At 36.4% G+C, this 16,164-nt stretch overlaps 2 protein-coding genes across 3 annotated transcripts in view; one reads left to right on the forward strand and one right to left on the reverse strand.

Moving 5' to 3' along the window:
- The first annotated feature begins 78 nt into the window (after positions 1–78).
- LOC306882715 (nuclear factor NF-kappa-B p100 subunit-like) lies at positions 79–12,413 on the forward strand. Of its 2 annotated transcripts, XM_079437556.1 has the most exons (24): positions 79–295; positions 751–806; positions 2,806–2,845; positions 3,440–3,509; positions 3,619–3,659; positions 3,873–3,971; positions 4,055–4,206; positions 4,372–4,484; positions 4,580–4,738; positions 5,341–5,445; positions 5,533–5,621; positions 5,736–5,874; positions 6,398–6,532; positions 6,646–6,822; positions 6,916–7,057; positions 7,319–7,433; positions 7,545–7,752; positions 7,865–8,034; positions 9,056–9,158; positions 9,404–9,627; positions 9,739–9,820; positions 9,904–10,067; positions 10,800–10,911; positions 11,008–12,413. In XM_079437556.1, exons 2-24 carry the CDS (start codon positions 790–792, stop codon positions 11,082–11,084), a joined length of 2,733 nt encoding a protein of 910 aa, XP_079293682.1. In that variant the 5' UTR covers positions 79–295; positions 751–789; the 3' UTR covers positions 11,085–12,413. The 2 variants fall into 2 exon arrangements, with proteins under 2 accessions (XP_079293682.1, XP_079293683.1); XM_079437557.1 differs by lacking the exons at positions 79–295; positions 751–806 and adding an exon at positions 2,454–2,585.
- Positions 11,913–16,164, reverse strand: part of LOC306882175 (uncharacterized protein) — a gene marked incomplete at its 5' end in the record, with an annotated part of 25,313 nt that continues 21,061 nt past the window's right edge. Inside the window, 3 exons of the mRNA XM_079436648.1 lie at positions 11,913–14,243; positions 14,323–14,466; positions 15,279–15,423. Of these exons, the coding sequence (XP_079292774.1) occupies positions 13,992–14,243; positions 14,323–14,466; positions 15,279–15,423 (541 nt within the window). The 3' untranslated portion in view covers positions 11,913–13,991. The remainder of the gene's footprint in view (positions 14,244–14,322; positions 14,467–15,278; positions 15,424–16,164) is intronic.

Genomic DNA, 16,164 nt, shown 5'->3' on the forward strand with positions numbered 1-16,164 from the left:
AACTATATGAGCGGAAGTTTTGGAGAACATACAAATCATGACTGGTCTAAGAACCAATCAGAAGTCTCCCATCGCGCCACGTGATTGCAGAATTCCCCTCGAGTCGGGGCTTTCCAGCAGCAGATTCAGAGAGTTGTTCGCTCAATATTTATTAAATAAACTGGAACAGATTCGTTTGGTGGATGGTGCATTTTGTTTATGTTTTTCAGGCGTTTGCTAAGATTTTATCAGTGGTTTAGTTAAGTTGACGTCTAACAGAAACTATACGAGAACAGGCAAACATCACAGTTGTAAGGTAGGTTTGATAAGTAACATTACTCATGTAACGTTAACTTAGTAAAAACGAAATTATCATTACTACCGAGATCAGTAATGTGGGTATTTAAATAGTAAAGAATGCTACTCTGCTTTCTTATTTAGAAATGACTCTGTTACTTAGTAAGTAACATAGAGAAATCTATTTTAAGCTTGTTTTGAAAACATTACAGAGATGATGTGCCCTCGCGTGCATACAGTACCGCTGCATATTAATAACAAAACATAACGAAAATTTGAGCAATGTTCATCAATGTGGGTTATCGATAGTGTACAAGTTTTGTCCCGTGTGTTTTGCTGCTGCTCGCGCGAGAATGTGGGAAATTCCCATCAAAAGTCAGTACTTTTTGGATGTGACTCGCATGTGCAGGGGAATCACATCCCCATTGAACACCGTGTACTCACTCATCATTTCCATCATTTTCAATCTGACAGGGGTCCAGAGTCGCTTCGGATGACCCTGCAGAGCACAGAATGGCTGGAGCACTAAGGTACAGTTTTATCCACCATTGCTGTCTCATGCATCTTAGTGAGCTGTCTACATATGCAGCCTTTTTTTCATTGGACATCATTATTGGCACGTACAGAATTTAGACTGTCCTGATATGCAGTTCACTTAGTTATGAGACTGTGCACACTTGTGAATATAAATGTACTCCAAAAGGTTTGGATGTGATTTACATGGAGCATCTAGACTTGTAATCAGTCAAATTTGCATACTGATACTAATAAACCTATATGTCAATAATTAGAGTTTATATACAATAGTTTATTTAACTCAATATGCGTACGGAAGAGTTGAAACTCTTAAAATCAAATTTAGTGTGATTTTTCTACATCAAAATTGCTTTGTTCCTTTGAAAAGAGCAAGGTTTATCTTCTTGTGGTTAGTCTTTAAAGAACTTTATAATGTGTTGTCTGTGAGGCATAGTTGCTTGATTTTAATATTATTATCGAGAGCAATCATGAGTGTCAATAAAATTAATTAGTTGACCGTTTGTGGTGCTGTTTAAAGAGATGTATTTCATTAAAATATATGAACATACTGAAAGACATGTCAGTAATATATTTTGTGTTGTTAGTATTTTAATTAAATTGGATTATGTTAAAATAACTTTTATAAATCATTTACAGTAATTTCACACTTTTGGATGTTTATGTGGCCTCCTGGCGGTCCCCAGGCCCCTGTTTTACATCCATTGTGAAAATGGTTTTCAGTCTAAAACAGTCTTTCTTTTGCATTTTCTTAATGAATCTTTTTGTCTATATTTGACATTCTTTAGATGTAGGGCTTGTTTGACTGAAATGATGTTATCATTTCACAGAAGAAGGACAGGATGTGGTTGTCATCCAGAAGAGTTTTACTCTCTCTTCTGTGACTTCAGTGAGCCCTGACACCTCAGAAAGAAAATTCACAGTTTACTCTGCTAGTTGTCCCATGGGTTTAAGAATATCTGCTACTTTAGAGCAATCTTAGTACAGCGCATCCTGAACAGTACAATGCTTCCTTATTCCTGTCAGTGGCAACTCTTGTGCAATCCTATCATCCAGTGTAGCCAAACATAGCCAATGAAAATAATAATAATAATGCTATAAATGAAATAAAACATTACAATTTCTCCAATTACTGTAGTAGTTATATCATTTAGAGATCTTCAGCTCCATTTCCTGTTTGGTTTACTGTGGAAGTGTTAATGGGTTTAAAGATTTGGCTGCAAGGGCAGACCAACAGATGGGGGGCAATCCCCATCTTTCAGGGCTGTTCTCATGGCAATAGTATTGACGGCACTATGAAGATATCTGACTAATTCAGTTACACAGACTCAGAAATACATTTTGAGTAAATTACACAGGTGGAATTTTTTTTTTTCACAGAATTTAATCTACATTTTGTTTTAAAAAGGAAACATAGGAATTTAGTTTCAAAAGTACCTCAAAAAAAAAGAGAAGGGAATTCAAAAAAGCCTTTGGAAAGTTGAGGAAATTCAGATATGAGCAGGCTTGATGTCAGAGTGTGCATATGCTTGTACCTGCATTTCTCAGGATTTGACATCAGTGGCAGCAGTGAGCTGGTATTCTGGGGGCTTTCCTCTGTTTTTTTTCACTGCCTTACTTCCTGGAAGTAACGCAAGTCAACCAGACAGAAGGAGGGAGGCAGTGTAAAAAAAATCCGGTGCACATATCCTTGTTCTGACACTGAAAGTGAAACGGATTTGTGTGAGTTCTTTGCGTAAATCTGAGAGCCTTTTTCTCTGCGTTTTGTTTGTCAGGTAGGCTAAGTGTACGCCTTCTTGTGTGTAGGTCAGAGGACTGCTGTGGGGGAAAAACTGGGGAAATTAAATTCTTCTGTAGGGGTTTGCAGCTCAGTTGATGTTTTGATTCAGCATGACTGTATTAGAGCACCTTACCTCTTGGGTTTTTTGGAGTTCTGGGTTTGTCTCTGTGTGAAACGGTCTCAATAACAGCTTCTCTGTTTCTTCTACATTACAGGATGGATGATGCACAGTATCCCATGAAGTTTAACAACGAGGTGAGCCACATGTTGTCAATATTACTGCTGTAGTTTGCTATCTTACAACAGATGTTTGATTTAGGGTGACGAATTCTAGATTTTTGTGTGTGTGTGTGTATGGTACTAATATATACAATATATTGGTACCATATCGGTTATCTCTCGTATTAGCTGATATTGCATATTTCATTTTAATGCTCATTTCTCATATTTTTACATGTAAATTACCTTTACCATTATCAAACACTTTGAAAAACAACTTTGAAAGCTAGTTTTTAAAAATTTAATAAGACTGTTAAATGTAATTTTACAGATCTCAAAATGTATAGCCACACTGTACATTATAATGTTTTAATGCTTAAATTCACTTGTAGTGTGTTATTTTTAATACATTTATTTAAACAAAATAGTCTACATTTTTATATCAGGGCATATTATTAGTTATCACAACATAAAAATAATTATTGGCTTATTGGTAATAGCCAGAATTGTTTAATTGGTTCATCCTTAATTTTCATACTCGGACACATTGTGATTTGTGCTAAAGGTTTGGGTTTATAATACACATAAAAATATACTTAATATATAAACACCAACATTTTGTCCTTACAGTTTATGGCGGACTTTCAGTATCTGCATGAACCTTTTGAGGTGAAGCCTGAACCCTTTGTGCCAGAGACCGGTAAGTTAACAATGTCTGTGAATGTATTTAATGATATTTTTCATTTGTTGTTCGTATACCATTTGAAAATAAGGATAATTTACTGTATATGATCTGATCTTTATTCCAGTTCATGGGCCTTACCTACAGATAATCGAGGAGCCAAAGCAGGTACAGAAGTCTTCATATGCTTGTTTTATTTGCTTCATTTCCACTGTATTTGACAATACTAACAAGTAATTTTGCGCACATTTGTAATGTGCTGCACTGAATGCGCAGGCAATGTGGGATAATTCCAAAACTTATACACTGGAATTCCCCAAAAACTGGGTTTTATCAGTGAGTAAGGTGTTACGTGAATAACACTGTATGTGTGCGTTACAGAGAGGATTCAGATTTCGTTATGAATGTGAGGGCCCATCCCATGGTGGTCTGCCAGGGGCCTCCAGTGAGAGGAACAGAAGGACGTATCCCACAGTCAAGGTGGGTTATACCACATGTAAATATAGCGATTAAGTTTTTAAATTAACAGCACATTTATTAACACACTCTTTCTCCCTCTACAGGTATCAAACTATGTGGGTCACGCTCGCGTAGAGGTTCAGCTAGTGACGCACACAGACCCCCCACGTGTTCACGCGCACAGCCTTGTGGGTCGCCATTGTAATGACAGCGGGATATGCACCATTGATGTTGGGCCTAATGATCTCACAGCACAGTGAGTGAACACTATTACTGTTCATCATACTCATATGATCTCTTTCTTTGTTATTATGATTAAAGTCAATTGCGTAAGGCATTGTGTGTGTATCATGTGACGATGGTGGCTTTTGAGTAATGTTTGTGTGTAGTTGCTCAATCTTAATTCATCCTCTATGTCTAGATTCAGTAATTTAGGCATCCTCCATGTCACTAAGAGAGGAGTGGCTGAAGTATTAACGAGAAGGTTGAGAGAAGAGAAGAGGAGGATAAAAGAGCCTGGATATAAATTTACTGGTAAATCTGTGATTTCATTATTCAACTGGACATATAGTAACTCTCTACTGTTTACTTTCTTCATTTGACAAGCTTTCTCTTTTACTCTCATTCAGATGCAGAGGAACAGGCTATTTTGCAAGAGGCCAAAGAACTGGGCAGAAACATGGACCTAAACATTGTGAGATTAAAGTTCACTGCTTACTTGCAGGACAGCAATGGGAGTTTCACACGAGCCTTGAAGCCAGTCGTCTCCAACCCTATCTATGATAGTAGTAAGTCCTGCCAAACAACATAAGAGAATTAATGAAATTCAATTAACTTTTAATAAGGACTTGCCTCAAAGTTGAGAGGTCATATCTACCCAATTAAACTAAAATATGTATGAGCACTATGATTTAAACGAAAATGAGATTTTACTCATAGTTAGTTTGAATTAATCAAATACCTGATAATTTTTTTTCCCTTTTTAATTGTTTATGAGTTTAATTAGTTTAGCATCTTTTATTATACAATTTCCTTTTACTGTAAAATTGTTCTATAATTAATTTCCTCTGTTTAAATGTAATTGTCACTTTTTTAGAAAGAAATTACATTTATTCTGCAGGGATGCATTCAATTGATCAAAAATAACAGTAGAAACTTTTACATTGTTACTGAAGATTTCTATTTGAAATAAATGCTGTTCTTCTGAACTTTCTATCCGTTAAAGAATCCTGAAAAAAATCTATCAATGTTTCCACAAAAACATTATGCAGCACTTCTTTCTAAAAAATTTTACCCTCCCAAACTTTTGAACGGCAGTGTATATTAGAAAAGTACGTGTTGTTATATAATCTTGTTATAACTAAAGTAAAATGTGCTGATCTTTGCCCAGAATCACCAAATGCTTCAAATCTGAAGATCTCCCGCATGGACAAAACCTCTGGATCAGTGCTGGGAGGAGAAGAGGTCTTTCTGCTCTGTGATAAAGTTCAAAAAGGTTATTATGATTTTCTCATTTCAAAAAGGATTGACAGTCCTTCCCATCCTTTTAGATCAAATGATGTATATTCCCCTTCATTTCCAGATGATATTGACATTCGTTTTTATGAGGAGGAAGATGATGGAGGATGGGAGGCATTTGGAGACTTCTCCCCTACTGATGTCCACAAACAGGTTTGTTATAAATTGACACGTGCATAAAATGGTTGACTATTCCAGATTTTGTCATCAGAGGCAGTTTAGCCTTTTACAACAAATGTTTAATAGCATTGTTTTTATTCCCATCAGTATGCGATCGTGTTTAAGACCCCACCATACCGCTGCACAGATATCGCACGTCCTGTCACAGTCTTCCTGCAGCTCAGGAGGAAGAAGGGAGGCGACTGCAGCGAACCCAAGCAATTCACGTATATTCCTCACAATCAAGGTTAGTAGTGCTATATTATCGGTCCTTAAGACTGAATAAAGCATTTAAACCAACAGATTAAGACAAAATGTTCTAAAATGCATATGGGGATCGTTTATGTCTCATTCAGTAGTTTTAATTATTTCACTTCCTGTTTGGCATTATGTAACATCTGTGGTTATGTAACCCAATGTCACATGATCCTTCAGAAATCATTCAGAAACAGTTTTTAATATCCAAGTTGAAAACAGTTGTGCTGTTTAATATTTTTGTGGAAACGCTTGTATATTTGTTTTCAGAATACTTTGAAGAGAAAGTTCAGAAGAACAGTGTTTATCTGAAATATAATAGAATAGCCACATTTTTGTATCATTGCAAATATCTTGCTCTCATTTTTTTTATCAATTTAATCCATCCTGGTAAACAGTATTGAACATGTTAATTTCTTTAAAAAATAAAAAACTTACTAACCCCAAAAAGTAGTTTTGATCCATCAGATGCATTTCTCACATTTGATGACATGTTGGCTCCTGTTTCCCCACAGACAAAGAAGAGGTTCAGAGGAAGAGGATGAAGGCACTTCCTCAACCCTATGATCACTGGCGGGGAGGACCTCAAGGAGGAGCAGGGGCCTTTGGAGGTCCTGGATCTGGAACAGGAGGAGGAGGACTGGGAGGAGGTATAGCATGTTATATTCCTAAACACAGAGGCTTACTGTGTAGATTGCCAGTTCAATTATTCATGTGTACACAAGACCGTTCATATATGTAACGCAGTCAATTTCACCCATAGGTTTTCAATTTAATCATCCGATGGATAGTTCAGGGTTTTATATTGGTGGATGTAGTGGATTTACCGGCGGGGCACAAATGTCAGGCTCCACCCCACAGACTGACAGATCTCAGAATCAGTCGACAAACACACAAACTCAGTCTGGCTCACAAATGCAACAGCAGCTCTTTCAGATTGGTGAGTAGAATTATGCCAGCTAAATTCAAGACATTGAGATTTTAGGTGCATATGCGTTCAGTGATGTATATTTCCTTCCTGTATTGTTTCCAGCCACAGCTCTGCAGAGTCGTGCCACTTTGATGGCAAAGTTCTCTGCTCGTGCTTTGTTACAGTACTGCAGCACAGGGGATGTGCGCCCTCTGCTGGTTCTTCAAAGACATCTGTGTGGAGTGCAAGATGAGAACGGAGACACGTATGTCTTTTCACATCTCTATCTTAACACATGTCAACTATACTTAATTAAATACTAGGTTGTGTGTCAACTACCTTTAAACCTTTCTAGTATAGTTAGTGTATTGTAAGTTACTTTGGATGAAATTATCTGCTAAATGAATAAATGTAAATAGCATTGTAGTGACTTTTTTTATTACATTTAACAATGGTACACAGATACAATAGCATTGAATTGATCAAACTTGACATTCTAATCTGTATTGTATTTAATTTCCCATAGGCCTTTGCACTTGGCCATTATCCATCATCAACCTGTTGTGGTACAACAGCTTATTCAGGCCCTGAACAACACTCCACAGCAGAAGTTTATCAACAAACTCAACAACCTCAATCAGGTCATTTAACAGATTGTTATTTATTTGATTTTAATGTTTAGTTGATTTGTATTTATTATTAAGTTCTTTATTAAGTGATTTTTATTTATTAAGTTTATCTTTCTTCTCTAGGCTCCACTGCATCTGGCTGTGATCACAAAGCAGGCCAACTTAGTTGAGATGCTGATGAAAACAGGTGCAGACCCAAGCCTGCTGGACCAAGAGGGCCGGACAGCACTTCACTTGGCCGCTCACACCGGTGATGAGGCCATACTACGAGTGATCCTGGGTTTGCTGGGAGAGCGCCATGCCCATTTAATAAACTCTGCTGACTTCTCAGGTGAGATATACACATACAAATGGTATTGTCTCTCAGTCTTCATTGAAATGGCGCTTAAGGTTGCATCACATATGTGAATATGCTGTGAACATTTTCTTTTCCTCTTTCTTAGGTCAATATCCAGTCCATCTCGCATTGAAGAAAGATGGAGAGCACTGTCTTCGATTGTTGGTGGAGGCAGGAGCAAAGATTAACATGCCAGAGCAGAAAAGTGGCTCCACAGCACTACACCTGGCAGTGAGGGACAACCTTTTAAAACTGGCCTGTTATCTCATTACCGAGGTAAAGGACCTGTGGAGTGCTAAAGGGTTGAACAGTTCAGATTTCTTAGTTCTTCTGTGGTCATAGTTTCAGTTTAGTTCAGTAAAGTTTACAACTGTGGCGACAAATAAACGCTGGATTTTCAAAAGTATGTGAAATATTTAAAGTTCGCGGCATAGAATCTTTAAAATACGTTTCACACACCAGTCTGTTAGTGGTTGTTTGACATGTTGGTCAAACGGCATCATGGGCGGGCCTTGGCCAATAAAACCTGCCATAGATTCCAGACCTTCAGCCGTCAGTCTGAAGGTCTGGCTACTCGAGACTACATGACCATAATTACATGGTGATTGAGAGAGTTTCTCTGTTGGTCATCTATTTTGTGTGCCAAATATATATTTGCATAAATTAATTGCATAATATTTGTAATTAATTACATAATATGACTTTCAAAAGCTGAAGTGATTACCGTTATATATTTGTTAGAATCTGCGTAACTCAACATTGTAACTAATTGCAAAAGCTGAATAATCAGTCAATGTCTACTGATTATTTAGTGAAATAATCTACGATTAGTCCATTAATCGTTCTAATAATCGTTAGATTAATCAATTATCAAAATAATCGTTTGTTGCAGCCCTAGACTGATACAGATGACCCACATTATTGTTCAAAAGTTTGAGATCTGTAAGTTTTTGTTGTTGTTTTTTTAGAGAACTTGTAATAACTAAACTAAATAAACTTGTAATTTAAAATGTATTTTTTTTACATAAATGTTTTCAGGATTCTTTGATGAATTAAATGTTTAAAAGCATGGCATTTCACTTTTGATAAATTTAATGTATCCTTACTGAATAATAGTATTGATTTCTGACAAAACTTTTGAAGAAGTGTATTTTACAACACCATAAACAAACATGAATAGTTCTGCTGTCATTCTCAAATATCACTGTGATGAAATACTGGAGCAGTTTCACTCTGATTTAACACTTCTTCAGCATACAGCCACTACAAAGTTTTATGTTTGTTATTTCTGTTACAGCTGAAGGCTGACGTGAATGTGTGTACCTACGGGGGCAACAGTCCTCTTCACTTTGCTGCCAGTCAGGGCTCCCCACCTCTCTGCTCCATGCTGATAGCTGCAGGTAACTGAGAAACCTCCTTTCCTACCAATTTAATACAAATATGAGGTACTTAAACATCTGTGAAGGCCTAGAAACCATAATAAAAAGTCATTAAGAACACGGTCAAGCTGCTTAGCAGTTACTGCATAGCATGTGATTTTAGTAAGGTCTTTGTCCACATTTTCATAATGTATGACATTCATTATGTCACTCATAAGAAATGACGTTTGAACTGTTTGATTAATGATGTTTGTCTTCTTTTTTAGGTGCTGATAAATGCATGGAGAACGACGAGCCTCTTTTTTTCCAGAGCTCGTCTTCCTCAGATGAAGATGACGAGAGCGAGAAGACTGAAGTCGACAGGCAGCTTCCAGATCTCATGGTTCAACAAGTTCACTGCATGTCGATATCATCTGAAAGAGGAACGTTTAATCCACGCAAGAGACCTGCTGCGGGACACACACCATTTGATCTGGCCAAATGCCAAAAGGTTTGAGCTTTTGTATCTGTAATATCCAAGTATAATGTGTGAACATTTCAAGGTGGAGGAATAAATACATGTAATTGACTTAACTTTATGAAACCCCACCTTCTTCCTCAGGTTAGAGATCTTTTAGATGGCAGGAAAGGCCCAAAACCCAGTTCACTCGCCCCCAAGAGGACCAAAATAAGCACCGAAGAAGGTAATGAGACTTAGATGCATGCTTTATGTTCTCACAAACTCATGCTTCTAGCATGTGACTGATCTGTATTCGTCCTCCTACAGTGAACCAAGATTTGGACAGTGAGGTGCTCACAAAACTGTGTAGTATTCTCATTGAAGACCACGTGCCCTGGAGAGAGCTGGCGGAAAAACTTGGCATGCTCACACTCACTCACCTGTACCAGGATAGTGCCTCACCCTGCCAGAAGCTTCTCGAGAACTACCAGGTAAGAGATTGTCATTGTTCTCACAAATTGGCAGATTCTGTTATAATGTTAAATATGAAATTGGCACATTGCTGTTTGGAACAGCATACTAGCATACTGATGACATTTATCTCTAGTGTATTTATGGCACATTATGCAAATTTTCTATATGCATGGATGAGTTTGATGATGATTTTATTTGCCAAAATGTGCAATACACTGTATAGCTCCTTGTCATATCTCACAATATATTGCATGTGACTAATCAACTGGAAGTAAAGATTTTTTTAAAGCTACACTGTTACTTTTGTCCTTTGAAATAAACACAATTGAAACAATGAGCGAATACAAAGAATCCGCAAAGAAATTTTAATTTTATGCTTCAACCGCTAGAGGGCTAAAAAGTTCTGTGGATTTAACTTTTTTTTTTTTTTTTTTTTACTATTTATTTAACTGTAAATAAGACTTAACAAAATACTATTAACAAAATAATATTAAATATAGAATGGATTGCTACTTACACAAATAATGTAAAGCAAATACATTACTAAATTTATTTAGTATTTACTAGTATATATTAAATATTTCATCTTACAAATGGAGTTAATGTTTATATATATATATGCATTAAATACATTTTTATTTAAGAAGAAGAGTTTTAGATTGTATCTGTCTGGCTTGCATATTGTATTTGTGCATCAAGTTGGCATCCTTCATGAATGATTTATTAAGCATGTTTATTTGCATATCCAGTTGAGTGGTGGTCCTGTGGACGGCCTGGTGGAGGCGCTGCAGTCTCTGGGTGTGAGTGAAGGAGTGAGATTGCTGAGAGACAGCCAACCCAGAGAGGACAAGCAGAGCACAGGTACAGGTTCATACTCTGACAGAGAAACCTCTCACTTCTGACACAAAAATCTTTAATCAGTAGATTGTGAATATTTTTTTTTTTCCTTTCTTCCAGATTCTAAAGAGGACAGTGGCTTTGGGAGTCAGTCCATTGAAGAGGAAATGGGAAATCCTGCAGTGGCCAATCGCTGATTATCAGCATCTATTCTTTAAGGACAACTTGGCACTTTATTTGACTGGTTTTTCAGGTGCGAACTGGTGGACTGTTCATCTCAATAAAGTGGAAATACGACACAGCACGGGAGAAATTGAAAAGGATCGTTTTGAGGTCAAAAGCCCTCGCTGGTATTACATAACAGTAAGACAACAAGACAGAAATCAGTTGCCTTAAGATACACAAATCTCCATGGTGTGATTGAGTGAAGCTGTTATCTAATTTTACAGTGATGCAACTGTCATTTCACAACCCCATCTCTAATCTTGGAATATTTCTGCAGAATATTGTGATCTGAATGTTTCTAGTAAGCTGTGTTTTGAGATATATGCAACCTTAGGAAATTGCAAAGATGTAATGCAATTTAAATCACATTGGTTGATTTTCTGATACATCTGTATACATCTAATACTGTTTATTTATGTTAATGTTTGGTTGCAGTTATATGCTTGTTCAGAGTAAATATGTTTGTATTTAAAAGTTATTTCATTATTCTGTGCCTTATATGTTGACTGTATATAGTAATAATAAGAAATCTGCATATTAGAATGATTTCTGAAGGATTGCGTGACACTGAAGACTAGTAATGGCTGCTGAAAATTTAGCGTTGCCGTCACAGTAATAAACTGTATTTTAATATATTTAAAAACAAAGCAGTTATTTTAAAGTGTAACAGTATTTCACAATAGTACTGTTTTTACTCAATATGCAGCCTTGAGAGACTCAACACATAAGAATATAATAAAAATTGTATTTTCAAAAACCCACATTTTTATATTTAAATATTAAATGAAATAGTTAAACTTTCAAAACAGATTTATTTTGCCTATGCCTTCAAAACATACAAACATTTTAGCATTTTTTTTTACTGAGCGGCTGAAACATAATATTTACATTATATACAGCTAGAATGGATAACACACCAAACACACAAAAATTACGTTTTAAGAAATAAGTTACATTTACAGCAAAATCTTTGGGTGACCCCAACCTACTTGTAGTGGTCGAGTGTTCCCTATAAAAACTTGTATATAAATTTTTGCCAATATGCTTCATTCATAAACAAATACTCAAGACAGATAATAAATGTTCAAAATATATAAATAACTCTTCATTAAATACACCTATTATTCATAGTGCAGTGAAGCATAACTGAAGTGCCGTTTGATGAAATTTGGGTCCCAGATCATGTCAAGATCTCATGTTATTTTGTATTTTGTGTCCTTAATGTCTGATCTATATGCTGGCAGTGTTAACAGTCAGTTTAGATCTTCGTGACCTGGATTTGCATTAGAGTATTGTTTTACAATTTCTTGGATCCATCATCTTTCTGATATCAATAGGACAATTCATGAGGTTATGATAAGCAGCATAGAAGCTTACCTTCACTCTCCTATAAAGCAATACTTCACACAAATTCATTTGAACATAAGAACACACCAGTTTGTAAACAGGTAGAATTATTTCCGAACAAATGACACTCCCTTGAGCAGGTCTCTCAGTGCAATTGAGGTATTAGACTTGGTTACCAGCTTATAGTGCCTCGTGTTTTACCACAGCACTGAATGGATCAAAAATTTGAAAATGAGTGCCTGAGAATTCAATGGCTCGGCCATATCCAAAGGGTTTCGACACAGATTTTGCATCATGTCATTCTCAAGCTCAATACGTATTTTAAATACACATTACACTACATAATACGATGGAGTCGATTATTGTGATGGATTTTAACATCCGTTGCACATGGTCATTGGTCATTTTGTCATTGTGCACTGAGTAAAGTCATTCAGACGTTCCTGTTGAAATGATGACAGCATGTAAGGTAATCCCTTGTGAAAAAGAGGTGCACTTTAGCATACTTTTAAAAAGAGTACTTATTGGACACCTAATTGCATGTTATTTGCAGATAATGTATTATTATATTAAATACGATTAATTGCATTTCAATCTTTATCTGTAATTTCATAACTTTACCTTTAAAATATGGTTCAAATATACTGACAAGCATTTATGGTAGACTAAAATACACTTTAATGTTCTGCTGAAACTTGTATATCATATATTTTAAACATTTTTCTAATTACACATTTATAATAAAGTTGCAATTTAGTAAATTTAAAATATAATTACTTTATATTTATATAAAATGCTTTACATGTGCTTTATTATGTTAGTCAACACATCGAAATACATGTACTACTTTAAAGCACAACAGTATATTATTTAAACATAATGATTTAAAATGTAACTTTAAATCTGACATCATTACAAAGAGTTACGAAACAGTCAAGAAAGAGTACTCTAAGTACACATAAGTGACCTTAATTTCATTAATATTATATTATCCTCAAGTACAGTTTCTTAAAAATACACTTTTAAGATTTGAAGTACACTACAAGTGCACATTCTTAAGCACACCTATTTTTCACAAGGAATGTGCTATTTGCACTGCCATTATCACTAGTCTGCTGTCATGGTACAAAGAGAAATAATGCATTCATATTCTTAGTAATTGTACCAAATGAGGAACTGATTGTCTTCAAACATCTTAGACGTGCTTTAAGCCACGAGTGTTTAAACTGACGATCAACAAGCATAATACACAGATAAACCAAACAGGTTTGTGGTGAAAACACAGACTGACAGAAATAAGACAAAGTGAGGCTGGTACTCCTCCTCATCTGCCCACTGGCAGATTTGGTTTTGCGGTTACTGGCCAGAAAAGCATGCTTTACCAGCGGTCACGTGGGGCACAGCAACCCTAACCACAGTTTCGTAATCATGACGACTTGAGAACAGCCATCAACGTAAACTGCAGCCGTCCTGGTAGCGCTCTAGATTCAGCCCCTGAATGAAGATAAACAACCCCTTCCGCTTGGGTTCTTTCACTGTTTGACAGCCTGTCTGTAGCTGTGTCTCTGACTGTCTGAGCGTTTGGTCCTCTTGCTGCTGCCGCTGCTCCTGCTCGACTCTTTGGTGCTGCTTGTATGACTGTTGTCCTGGGGTAATGTGGGGCTGGAGTGAGCCCTTTGCAGGCCGCCGTTGTCAAACAAACGGGCCTCAAACGCCTCCAGGTCCGTATCCCCTACGCGGATCTTAGCTCTCAGCAGCATTGCATATGTTCCGTAGCGTGTTTTCTATGAGATACATTTAGGAAGATGTATAAATGGAGTGAAGAGTGAAGGAAGGAAGAGTATAGTAAAAAAATGTTTTTACCTCAAAGTCCAGATACTCTTCCCTTTGCTTGTACTCTTCTTGGTCCCTGCTTTTGGTCTTGCGGTCTTGGGGCATAGAGCGCAGTTCCTGGAGCTCAACAGAAATGGCTCGAAACCGTGTCTCTTGAGACTTAAGCTGCTCCTCCTTATATCATAATGAAGAAAAAATAACGTATAAGTCAATAAATATATTGTTAAAAAGTTTGAAATGTTAGTTTAGAGCCAGCAATGACAAAAAAAGCCTGATTTGAGGATGATAATTTTTTTGTTCATTTGTAATTTCCTAAAATGTCAGTAAATATATTGTTAAAAAGGTATAATAATTATGCAGTAAAGCAGCTTTGTAAAAATATAAATATTGGAAAACATTTGTTCGGCAAATCAAATTTGTGGTGAACCGATATGCAAAAATATTTAAGAAAAAAAATTAATATGGTACATCCACTCAAAAACAATTAAATCAATTATTATTATGAATTGATAATTTGTGCTATTTGTTAAAACCTTGATAAATGTATTTAAAAATGTTTATGAAAATAATGAACTTTCACATATACACGTTTTAAATTTTGTTAACACTTTAGTATAGGAACCAATTCTCACTATAAACTACTAGTTGCTTATTAACATGCCTATTATTAACATATTGTCTGTTTGTTAGTACTTATAAAGCACATATTCTTCTGCATGACCATATTCTACATCCCTAATCCTACCCAATACCTAAACTTAACAAATAATTTACTAACTATTAATAAACAGCAAATTAGAAGTTTATTGAGGCAAACGTCATAGTTAATATTTTGTTAATAGCAGGAACTGGACCTTTAAGTGTGACCTGAACTTCTTCACATGAGCTTGCGTTTCTGGTCTCCGGCATCCTCATGCATATGAATAGTGGTGAATGGAAGGAAAACTGTAGTGTGGTGCCCCTTAATAGAGAGAAGTGTTGGTTACCTGTGAGAGCTTGGTGTTTGAGCCTGGCAGAAGAGGGCGGCTGAACTTATTTTGGGAGCCAATGGCTGCTGGGAAGGGAGGGGCAGAGAACATGGCTGCCACCGTGTTGATGCGGGTTATCCAGGACTGCATTTGCTCTGCGTTGCTGGTGGTGAAATGCAAGCTCAGGTCAACCAGAGGGCAGCAAAATAAGAGAATTCAGTAGATGGAATAAAAAACGTCAAAATTTTATCTGCTCAAAGAAACTGTGCACTTTGGGTTTAATACAACTAGCGCAGTCTTGAAAACTGAGCAATTAGCAGGCAGCTGTTAGCAGAAGAGATGGAGTGGAACAGATGGAGCAGAATGAGAGGGAGAGAGTTTTAGTATGTGTATCTGGGACAGACAGAATAGCTGAGAAGGATCCATCCTCTTGGGAGATACACTTTGAGTCATTCATCTGAGATGAGAACATTTTGACAAGGGCGTTACCAGCCCTGCATGTAATGAACAACCAGCAGGTGCACTCAGGTGTGTGTGTGTGTGTGTGTGTGTGTGTTTGAACGAAAGTCATTGTGTATTTTTGTGCTGTCCTGTTTCCAAAAGACAAAGCAACATGAGCTGTCCATGAGCCTTCTGCTGAATAATTCTTGTTGTCACTTATAAAAGTTACAATGTGTCCAAATTATGCAAAAGTTGCAAAAAGTTCTATAAAATGCTAAAAACTGATTGATTGCCTTTCATTTATCCACTACAGTTGAAATGTTTACTATCGGTATAATATTTTTATGTTTTTGAAGTCTCTTATGCTCACCCTGGCTGTATTTATTTAATCAAAACAGTAATGATGTGAAATATTATTACAATTTAAAAGCCATTTTCTATTTAATATATTTTAAACTGTAAT

The sequence above is a fragment of the Barbus barbus genome (assembly GCF_936440315.1).
Source record: "Barbus barbus genome assembly, chromosome: 16".
NCBI lineage: Eukaryota > Metazoa > Chordata > Actinopteri > Cypriniformes > Cyprinidae > Barbus > Barbus barbus.